The 12,013-nt window shown below is 37.4% G+C and overlaps 1 protein-coding gene across 1 annotated transcript; it reads left to right on the top strand.

Annotated features, from left to right (window-relative positions):
* Positions 1-2,390: 2,390 nt before the first annotated feature.
* LOC103461073 (retinal-specific ATP-binding cassette transporter-like) lies at positions 2,391-9,264 on the top strand (the record flags this gene model as incomplete). The annotated part of the gene is made up of 4 exons (XM_008403396.1): positions 2,391-2,588; positions 7,473-7,678; positions 8,765-8,941; positions 9,179-9,264. Coding segments are annotated over 4 exons (621 nt in total), but the record flags the coding sequence as incomplete, so codon positions are not given.
* Positions 9,265-12,013: the final 2,749 nt, after the last annotated feature.

Here is a 12,013-nt window from a genome sequence, read left to right as displayed (position 1 = left end):
CCTTTGAATGTTAAGTTTTATACTTTAATTTTTTTTGGCAATGTTGAGAGGTTTTATTTTGGCTCTTTACATTATTTAGCCTCTTCAGAGCCTTCAAATGTTGTCAGTCTGTTAAAGATAGTATTACCGATCAATTTGCAGAATTCCTGTTGTGTTTAGTTTTCTTCTTGGAAAAAGTTATTAAAAACAAGTTTTTGTCTAAATTAAGGTGAATTCATGGTTCCTTTTTCCACATAATGTAACCGGTAGTGCTTATGATTAAAAAAAAAATGATGTGATCGGTATCGGTGATCGGCCCTCATGGGTGATCGGTATCGGCAGGAAAAAACCTGATCGGCACATCTCTAGTTGAGACCCACTTTAGCAGCAATAACCTGGAGTCGTCGTGCTTTCTTCAACTATCTGTCTTAAACATCATTCTTTCTTTGAATTATGAAATTCTTTCATTCTTTCTTTGAATTGCTTCAGTTAAGTTTTGTGAACATTCGTTTCGTCACAGTACCTTTCAGGTCCTGTCACAGTTTTATTCATGTAGATGTCAAATCATTACCCCTCTACCACTGTGCTTCACCGCTGGTTTAAGTGCTGCAGTACATCAGGGGTTTTTTTTGCACTGCAAAAGTCTACTTTAGTATCACTTGTAAAGAGGAATTTGGTCCAGAAGAGCAACATTTATTCACATGTGGCTGTTTTTTTGTTGTTGTTTTTTTTAGAATTAAGGCCTCCACTTGGTATTCCTCAAGCTAGAATTGTTTTGTCGTTAACTGCCCGGACATGCATTTTAATATTTAACGTTCCGAATGTGGTTTGTAGAATATGAAAAGGATAGGTTTTGAAATTTCTCTAAACATTTCATGTATTTACCATATGGGTGAATTCACTGCGACATCAGTTCCTGGGAAGTTAGGCAGCTGCCATTAATTTGTCTCACTATGTCAATATAAATTTGGAAATTCTTTTTGTTTGCTTTACTTATTAAATAATTACAGTTTCTAATCTGCTGTGCACTCTTACATGTGAGGTTAGATTTTTAATCATTTAAGAACTTGGTAAAAACAATACATCCTAATGCATTAAATCCTAAACTTGGATGGTCAGACCGTGATGACAAACAATTTTAATCATAATTCCGCATCTGCAAAGATGAACATTTATTTGGATGTTGCGTGTTTTTAATGTATTGGCCACACACACACACACACACACACACACACACACACACACACACACACACACACACACACACACACACAAAAAGCTAAGATATATTTCCATTTTATTCCTAAAGGTTACACAGCAGAAACATTATTTAATGTGACACTCTGTTCTTAGGTTTGGCATAATGTCATGAGAAGTGTTGGTGCTGAAATGCCACCGAGCACACTTGGCAGAAGACGCTTGAATGTCACGTCAGGATTTAGCGCAACAGATGACCGGTGCTCGGTTGACGTTCAGCTGAGTTTCTGCACCAGAACCTCGTGCCTATTGGCTTTGAAACATAATAGTTAGCTGTAATGGATTTCCAAACTACAGCACAATACAATGACTTGTAATTAATCGGGCGGTTAGTTTCTTTCAGGTTCTCTAGCAGAGGCCTAATTTTAATGGTTCTAATGATTGTCCGGCAGCCATATATAGTCCCTTCGTTTTATATGACATCTGAGTAACACTTGGAGAGGAGGAGGGAAATGATTATGGCTACTAAGTGAAGGGCATCACTTTTAAACTAAAAAGGTGGGAGTAGAACGACTGCATTATTAGAGAACTTTTGTATGAGGGACATTTAAATGTCTATATTACTGCTGCACTTGTTCCCACTCTGAGCCTCATATCAGCTTTGCTAATTTTTTGCAAAGCAGCTCCATCCTTTTATGTCAGGTTTAGAAGGAACGATGCATGTTTTCCCCTTATCCGTGAATGAAAAAATTGTTTATGGGTTCTCGATACGCAACAAGATTTGATTAGGATTTATTTTTACTATTGAGAAAATGTTATATTTTTCGGTGTTTTTGCATACGCAGTTGATCTTTGTCCAGATCTGTTGACATATGAATGTGTACAAGTCAGTAATCATTTTATCAAAAATGATGAAAGACAACTTTTCAAACTCAAAATTCTAACAAGATTCTAAAAAAAGAAGAAGCTGAGATTCTAAAAAAAAAATCTTGAGAATTTTGAGCTTGAAAAATTGTCTTTTGAATCCACTAAAAAGTTAAATCCAGTCCTACTTAAATCTGGCCTGCCTTTACCCTTCATTCGAATATCCCCCCACAGTACTGGACCCTGTTAGTCCCCCATTAATATTCATTTTTCTTCTCACTGCCTTTTTGTGCCTATAACAACTGACTGCTGTAGCCTAATCATGTACATCTTCTTGGTGTCAAAATCAGGCTCTGCTGGCAGATCCCATATTCGCAGCTGCCCTCAACCAGCGCCTCAGTGGGACAGGATGGACGGCCGAGCTGCTGGAGAACTTCCTGTACAATGGCGCTCCAGAAGACCGTCCACCCGGCACGCCGCCCTACAACTGGCGGGATGTTTACAACTCCACCACTGAAATCCTGAAGCTCCTCTCCAATTTCCTGAATGTACGTAATATAGCTCTGTTTTTTTTTTTTTTGTGCAAAGCACCTTACATTTTAGAGATTTCTCTGCCATTTAGGTTTCGAAACTCAATTCAATCAAGAAAGCTCTGGCCTGTTTGTGCTGTTTGGCGTCTGGACTTCGGTGGCTGAAAGTCGTGCTCCTCTGAGTTTGCAGGATTGAGCCTGCTTTCGTCAGCCTTGTGCGCATTTCTGTGCAGGCTTGATCGGATTGGGATCAGGAGAGTTTTAGTTTGGATCAGTGCCTGTGGGTTCATTAGTGTTTTAAACCCTTTCCTGAGCAGTCTTTTGTAATACGCTGGGAGACGATACTGCCATTGCCACTGTTCTTTTTGCCACAGCGGGGTTGTAATTACAAGACGACAGAGATTTAGGGTTTTTTCAAGGCATCCTCATGAACAGTAAAAACCCAGATTAAGATCGCAATATGAGGATTTCCATTTTTAATGCTGGTGTATTAGTCAGTTTAGATAGTTACTTTCTATAGCTGGTTGAAATTGCAGCGATCTCACATAATTTACTAGATCGTGTAATTAAAGTAGAAGCGCACTGCTAAATAAGTATGCAACATTTTTCATTCCCGTTTGTACACATGCCACAGAAACGCAAGACAGGTGCACAATAGTTCAACAGCAGCAATAAATGTGATTTTGTAGCCTGCATTGCAGGCACCAATAGACAAAGTTTTAAAAACATAAATAGGCATGGAGTCGGTAAGCACACTGCAGTCGTCTTTGTTTGTTTTTGATGCATTATGAAGAAGTGGTTGCTAAATAATTAAAAATAAATCTTTGAGGGACGCGGATGTCGAAACCCAGTAAAACAGTGGCCACAGTAGTAGTTTTCAGATATCCCTCGGATCAACAGACAAAATAAAATGTTTTATTTAACGACACGTTTGAAGACATTTTTAATCACAACATTGCTGCTTACTGACAGCTGCGTGTGTACTTACATTGACGTAACGTGGCACTTTTTAACCCTCTGTAAAGTCAAAAAAAATTTGCACTAAGATTATTCAAGGCTGCAGCATCAGCTTCCTTATCAGCATGATTTCTCTTTTGCTCCGTCTTGAGAGAAGACGGAGTCTTTTGGATCAGTCATGTGTCTCTAAAATAATTGTCGGTTTACTTTAATTTATCTCTGCATCTTTTTGTTCGCAACTGTCTCATCTGTCATCTACCAGAACATCAGGGGTGCCACAATTTGTTAGCCGGGCGCGTTAAATCTAACACATCCTTGTTTAGCACAGCACTTTATTGTTTTCCAGCTCTTTTGTTGCTGGATCTATTCACTGCTATTGTTCGCACCGAAATCAAGGCTGCAGCTTCTTGAAATATCCCTCCATCTCTCTGCTTTTGTATTTTTTTTTTTGTGGAGAACAACCTGAAGAGGATTAGTGCATTTACTCATTAAACTCTAATACCTCTGACTTAACAAACTGTCAAGATCTGTCACCGTAGCACATCTATGATAATCATATAATGAAAGCACTGTCACAGACTAGACTGAAGTAAATGTGAGAGGCCATTAAACAGGCCGCTGTGTGTAAAAATACACACATAATACGGTTGACAGTGATATATTGACAGTCTATAGCAGTATATTTTTTTTCTCTCTTTTTTCTGTGCAGCCAATATATAAACACACTCATAATAATTCACCAGCAGGTAACATGGTAGCGTAAGTCCCCTGTGGTATACCGTACATAATATCGCAACCTGTTTTCTTAGTCGATTTTGTTTTCAGTCCAAACACATAACAGAGCTATTCTAGCATATTTTCTCAGCTTTGTTCACTCCAGTGGATACATGCATATTTATTGGAATTACATTTTTTTTTTATAAGCAGGGGAATAAGTTGACATAAAATTATCCGTCATAATACACCATATTTAGTCAAAGTACAAAAAACGAAAAAAACATTATGGAAAGTCATTTTGCTTAATGGTTCTTTAGAGAAAAGTGGAATGCTAAAAACATAGGCAGTGCTTAAAATGCAGGTACAAGAGAAGATTAAAGCACTTTGCCGACATCTAACATAAGTAACACATTTTTGTGAAATTACAACTAAAGATTCAAACCCCAGCGTAACCCTGCTTCTCTAAAAGTTTATCTGTAACCCATCTGTTGTGTTTCTTGGTCTTAATGATGCTACGAGGCCTTCACAGAGCAGCTGAGCTTATGGGATTAAATTAAACTCAAGTTGACTCTATTTACTATGTGACTTCTGAAGGCACTAACACCTAATTTCATTTTTTGGGTATCAGAGTAAAGGAGGCTGAATATAATGCATAGCACACTTTTCAGAATTCTCGATTAAGATCACCGCTATACTAGTTCACAATTTGCTACAAATGTAATTTTACTGTTCAAAATGTATATTTGTTGACAGATTTTTAACTAAAGCATGACCACATTTTGGCAGGAGGTGGTGATGACATCAACAATATTTAAAAAAATAACAGTGGAAGAATTCAAGAACATCCTGAGCTCTCATAAGCCAGTGGTTATGTTTTTATCTTTTTATCAAATGCCCACTCCTCTCATCTTCATTTTCAGTAGCATGAACATTTTTTGCATGTTATCATAGGGCTATAGTCATGTACTTACTTTATTTAAATGGTTTGTTTAAACAATGCGAACAGCAGAAATGTAAGTAAATGTATGCAAGTATCCTGCACACCATCCCGCAAGATAGCTACAAAAAAATCCTTCAAAATAAAAGGCTTAGACGATCTTAAACATATACAGTAGTCCCTAAATTCATGCATAATTGCACATTTAAAGGCAGTGAATGAAACTACTTCACCCGTCCTCCTATTTCGTTAAAACCGTATTGAGCTTTTGGTGGAGCAGATAAAATAATAATTGCCACTGCATCATTTGCATCCCAGGGAATAAACTCAATTAGTTGCTACTAATAACCCTGGTCTGATGCTCACAGAGATTAATACACTGCTTCAAATGAATGCTTTTTTTTAATAGAATAATATTCAGTGTAAGCCATTGTATGAGCTACTGGAGTCCCCCCCCCCACCTCACGAGTATACAAGTTTAAAGGATAAACAGCAGATGTGATGGTTCACACTTGCACAGCCTCTTGACTAGAACATTGGCTGTAACTCATCCGGTGTTTGTGTATCCCAAGGAGCTCAGCTCATCATTTAAATTAGCAGCCATGTTGCAGCTATGTCTAAACAACTGCGTGTGTGTGGTTTCGAAGAGGAAAGCCGAGCTCTCAGCACGGTCTGGTCTTTGTTTTTGGTTTGTTTTATCAAGCTGGAGTCATATTGATGACATCATTTTGCTGAAATTTGGCTGCCAGCCCGGTGGTCATCGAAAACAAAGCTAAATAAAATTAATAAACATCGAGTTTGTGCCCTCTAGGAGCGTCTTGGCTGTTTGGACTGAGGTTAACAAAGAATGGTGCTTATGTTCCAACATGACAAAAGAACATAGTAAACAGACTGGAGAGGCTCTGAGGGACTTGTGTATTGCAATAGATGTACATTTTCAGGCGTGTTGGAATATTTCTCTCTTAGGGGGTGAATAGGGTCAGTTTCATAAAAACTATTTTACACACTGAATGCTGCTATAAAACATCTTCTGTTCTCTGTGCCTGGTATTGAGTATCATTGTGTAACTTGTTATTCAAAGATTAATGGTGACAATAATCCCTCCGAAGGAAATGTTTAATCACATAAACATAAAAAATAGGATATGCCTTTAGCCTTAGCAATATCAAAATGTGGATAATTGATGTCTAATCCAGTTTAAATATTATTATAGCTGATCCAGTGTCTAAAACAAGGCTGCCTTTTTGTGCTTAACGGAGATTGAATTAGTCCAAGAGTTTTGGGTTAAAAAAAGTCAAATCTTTATGTTTTCGGGGTTAAAAGTCAGACAAAAAATGGCCAAAGTAAAATGTCCACGGACATTTTGCTTTTAGTGGTGTGTAAATCACAGTTGGAGGCAATATCATATTGACTTTAATTGCTATCACATTAATGTAAGTTTTACAGTAATGCATTCAAGTACAAACTGACAACTTCTGATTATACTCACTGGAAGAGGGACAGTGCTGGAAAAAAACATCTTTAAGATACCATAACGGACTTCCTCTTTCAGCAGCATTTTATCCCAATTAAATCTCCACTTATCATGTCAAGGCTTAGATCATTGCATTTCGTTGTGTTAGAATGGCTCAGTCAAAGTCCAGATGTTCTGCAGTACGCAGAAGCTGGTACCAGAATTATTCAGCGCATTGTCTTCCCTACATTTTTTCCCAGCCATTATCCAAACTTTTGGCCCATCCAACTCTTCAGTGCCCTGTTATCCTCTCTATTATGTACAGAACAAATGGAGTAGCTGTAATATTTTCTGTCATAGCTTGATATAGAATGCAGGCTGCTGGGGGGGAGAAAGAAATGATAAAACTATTGCAGCACCGAGATGCGTGGACATCTGTCAGGTGTGGCTGCCTCCCAGGATGGCTGGCTCATTATCGTCTCGTGAAACGAGGGGACAAGACTGCAGAACAGGGGAGTGTTACCAAGCCTGTATCTCATTTGCCCGTCTCTACTGAAGCCCAAAACATGTTCCCACCCCCCTGGCAGCTCCGGATAATTTGAACTACACTCTGTATGGTTTAGTCAATAGCTGTGTGAATAGCTTTTTTTTTTTTTTTTCCCTCTTAAAAATCCATCTGCTGCTCTTCTAATGAGGTTATTCCTGCCTCAGCTTTATTCCCTCGTGTGAAATCCAGAAGTTTGAATAAAAAGACAACCTTTCTCTGAAAAAACACAGGGGTTATAGTAAAGTAAGAATCTTTCTTTTTCTTTTTGGTTTTCTCTGATTTTGTTGACAGTGTCTTGATCTGAATAAGTTTGAAGCAGCCGCGACAGAAACCCATCTGGTGAACAAAGCCTTGGAGCATCTGAAAAATGGCACATTCTGGGCCGGAGTTGTGTTTGCGAACCTCGATCCAAACTCAAGTCACATCCCTCCTTATGTGAAGTACAAAATCCGGATGGACATTGATGAGGTGGAGCGAACCAACAGGTTGAAAACAAGGTAAGGACTTCTCCTACGACCTCTTTCTTTATCTGCTATTGCTTCTAACTTTTTTTTTCTCCACAGGACTTAACATTAGCTTTATCATAAAAATAGGTGTATGTTGCTTTCAATTGGCCCAGTCTTACAAGTCCTGGGAAGGACTTTGCATACACTGTTCAGGTCACATTGAGATGACTTTTATAGTTTTCATCACTAGTAGCAATAGTATAAACGATCAAAAGTAGGGATGTAATGGCTATTTCCTACACACAAAAGACAAGTTGGTACCTGAGGTGTAACTTGATAAATCCTAAACTGTCCACGGCAGTTTTAAAGGTAGGAGGTGAGACTAAAGGAGCTGAACTGAGATTCAAATAATAAAAGGTAAAAGGCCTTGACAATAAGAGCTAAATACAAAAGTACAGGAAACGGAACTTAAGAATAAAGAAAGATGCAATGCATAAAGAAATGACACAACAATAACAGAGAAATAGCAGAATATATAGCAAGACCTACGGAACATAAACAGCTAACAGGGAAAAGATCAAACCCCCTCCCAAAAAAAAGTCCCAAACTCAAACACCCAAGGAACATGGCATTAAAATGCCGCTTGTGGTTTTGGGAAGAAGTTACATCTCTCTCATCTCAACTTCCTCATGTTTTTATGTTTATTGCTTCTGGCCCACAAAACATTAAAACAGAATAGGTTTGTTGTAAACTTTGACTGCATTTTAAGTGAAGTTGATGGGGGGGAATTAAATTCTTCTTGTAAATACGGAAACCTTTTGTAGTTTTCTCACTTACCTTTAGTTAATCAGAGAACTGACGACAGCCAGTTCTGTCTAGTCTAGTATAGCTCCAAGTACTTATGCAACGGTAAACTTTTTCTTTAATAAATAAGATCGAGATTTAATCCAGAGGAGGAAGATTTATGTTCCACGACACCAATTATTATTATTATTTTTTTTTTCTTTTCAGAATAAGCTGTTTATTTTATTCCATTAATGACTTTCAAAATAGTCGGGATAGATGCCTTGCTGCTCAGTTTATGGTTTACTTGCCCTTTCAAGCAACATATCATTGTCTGACTTTCTTTTTAATAAGGTCATGGTCTCCTGGAGCCAGGGACAGCTCCTTTAACGACCTGCGCTACATCTGGGGAGGCTTTGCCTACCTGCAGGACATGATTGACCACGCCGTTGTACGACTGCAAACGTCAAAGTCTCAGCCGCTCGGTGTTTTCGTCCAGCAGATCCCGTACCCTTGCTTTGTCGATGATGCGTGAGTACTAATGCTTTACTCTGTTGCCATAAGTGTGCGATTGGAGATAGAGGAAGGAGGTTTTCGAGGGATGCCGCTTTACCCACTTGAGGTGCTACTCGATGTTCCACATGGTTAAATGATGGCCCTATTAGTTGCCTATGCACTTTTAGATTTCCCTGTTGAAAAAATGTGTCAGTTTACCTATCAAGCCATTTTTTTTAATAATACGTTTGCGGTTATTCTTGTGTCCTATAGCATTTACCTAAAGAAGAGAGGGAATTTAGCTATATGTTGAGGGTCAGCAAGGGAGGTTGAATCAAAGAAGACAGCGAAACAGCCAGAGTAAGTTAAAAGTATTGATTTTAGCCAAACCACGGGAAGTGTTCTTATAATTAGGTTGTGTTTAATTATTTAAGATTCCAGTCAGTTTCAATGCTTTCCTGTATCTCGTTCTCTCGCAAGTGTGCCGTCTTCAATTTCTTTATATGAAAATAACACATTTCTGCTTCTTTCAAATAAAATGTAATGCCTGACAGAGATAATCTGAGTATGTCAAACATGATGGAGCCGTGAACTCGGTTCTCCACCAGAAAGTAGCGAAGAAGAATTTCTGACCATCAGCTCACGACCTTATTCAAAATGCATACGGTTTTGGAAATTAGAATATGCCACAATTACTTCACAGTTTGATGGCAGTTGTTGAAATCCATACTGGCTCAACTAGTTGTGCTTGGTTTGAATAGCTCATTTTCTCTTAATAACTGAAATCATGATTTGAAAAATGTTAAAATTGGACAATTTTGAATTTGCCAAGGCTATCTTTGGCTGGTAAAATTAGTTTGATCTGAAACATTTAGCTGTGATAAAAAACAAAAAAACAAAACTATAAGGGAACAAATACTTTCTCAGAGCACTACAGGTTTAAGAACAGAACATAAAGGTTAAACCCTAGTAGAGTTGAGTAATTTTTTGTTTAATATTTTGTATGTGTCGAGTCATTTTACTTTAGTATCTTTATTAACTCTAGTAATACATGTCCTACTGTTTTTCTAAGGTATAAATATGACACAGTGGTCAACTTCTCTTAGGTTCTCTGCAAAATGGGAAAGACAAAAATCATATCATGCAAGTAAGGAAGAGCTCTCTCTCACAGATGTACAATCAAAGAAATGACCAAAATCTTTCATGCATCAAATAGAAGGTACTGCAGGCGGGCTTGATAATGGCTTCCAACCATGCAGTGGTATTATAAAGATCAATAAAAACAAAAAATATATATAATCAATAAGATGGATAATTGTAATAAAAATTCAGAATCAATTGTGCATACGCAAAAATTTAAACAAATTTTGAACAAATCTTGTATATTGAAAAATCTGGTAGATTTTGGTATGAATACATTTAACTGAACTTCAGGTCACTTGACTTCATACAGCTTTTAATGCTACATGTGTACAGTGGCGTTTGAAAACGCAACAAATAATTGCACAAAAAGGCGTCTTGCACCTTTCCAGAGTTCAACTCTTTGCCTGTCCAGAGATTTGGAACATTTCTTTAAATTATTAACGTTCAAAAATACTCTTTTACTTCTAAATTATTCAGAATGACAGCACAGAAAGGAAGAACCATTAAAACACAGAAAGTCATGTTGTGGAAAAAAACTGTTTTTCAGCCTCAATTATTTTACCAGGGAATATGATAGACAAGGTATGTTGACGTTTTTGATGTTTTAGTCAATTTCTTGTTTTTGTTCTCAAAACATCAAAATACCTCCTTTACTTTAGCGATTTAAAAAGACGGTAAATGATACCATCTGAATGGAATGATACAATCTTGCTTGCTTAAAAGGGAAAGTGAACATCATGTAAATTTACATGTAAATTTACTAGATTGGGATGCACAGTCTAATTTTCATTTGAAATACTAAAATGCACAATTATTAAAATAACACAATCACAAAGGGGGAATTAATACATTACAAAATAAAAACAACGCTGACATTATTCAACAGCCACTAGTCTTATATGCATCAAATAATCAAAACTGATGCTTATTCTACAATCTGATGCTTGTTTTGTTTTTTAAGTAGATGTACAGCAGCATCTTGAGCAAACATCTGACAAACTAAAGTAGGTCAACAATTGTACTAAAAACTAGAGTACCCAATATAAAACCCTGAGGTACACTAGATTTAATAAATAGACTTTTTATTTTAATTACTATATGATTTTTTCCCCCCTGTTATTCTAACATGACTTATTATATTAACAGAAAATTATATTACCAGAAAATTAACTTAGGTTTATCATATGTAATTTATATTGAATTGTTTTGACAGTGGCCCGAAGCAATCGCACCATTGGCTTCTCTGAGACCTTATCATGCTCTTTTTTTTTTTTACTTTGTTTTATTTTTCTTCAAAACTTGCATAAACATTTCCAGCATCCAAATATTCTCTACTGAACCCTAAAGCTCATGCTCGTACCTGCTTTAGCAATATTTTTTTTCTTTTCTCCTTCCTCAGTTCCACCCTTTGCATTTTTGGCAGCGAAACACCTGAAGAACCAGAGCAATCTGGGCAGCTTCAACAACAGCTGACCCTGTTGGCATTTTCAACATGAGATAACCAAACTGGTTTAGCTCCCAGTACTGCCTCATACACACTGAGCGCAGGCCTGCAGCGGCAGCGTGGGATGCAGCCAGACCCCTGCAGGGCCCTGATATCACATAAATGTTCTTTTATCAGCAGCCTTTGCTCTGCTGCACGTTCCTAAATCAAATGCATGTCTTGTTTGGATCCTGAGGTGCTGCTCCACACCAGCAGGTCTCGCATTCACATAGGATTGATATGAAGCAGAAAACAAGCAGAGATGATCTATAGTGAATGTTTTTACTTGTTTACAAGAAGAAATTCAACTGAGACATTCAGTTCTGTATGCATAGACCATTACCTCAGATCAGTAGCATGCTGGACTAATCGATACTGACGGACTGGAAAATTCTACAAGAAAATTGTGGAAAAATATGTCTTAACACACACACACACACACACAAATTATATATATATATATATATATATATAAATCTTCT

Source organism: Poecilia reticulata, unplaced genomic scaffold, assembly GCF_000633615.1.
Source record: "Poecilia reticulata strain Guanapo unplaced genomic scaffold, Guppy_female_1.0+MT scaffold_551, whole genome shotgun sequence".
Classification (NCBI taxonomy): Eukaryota; Metazoa; Chordata; class Actinopteri; order Cyprinodontiformes; family Poeciliidae; genus Poecilia; species Poecilia reticulata.
The sequence above is the reverse complement of the archived record's forward strand: the minus strand, read 5'-3'. Positions and strand labels throughout refer to the sequence as shown.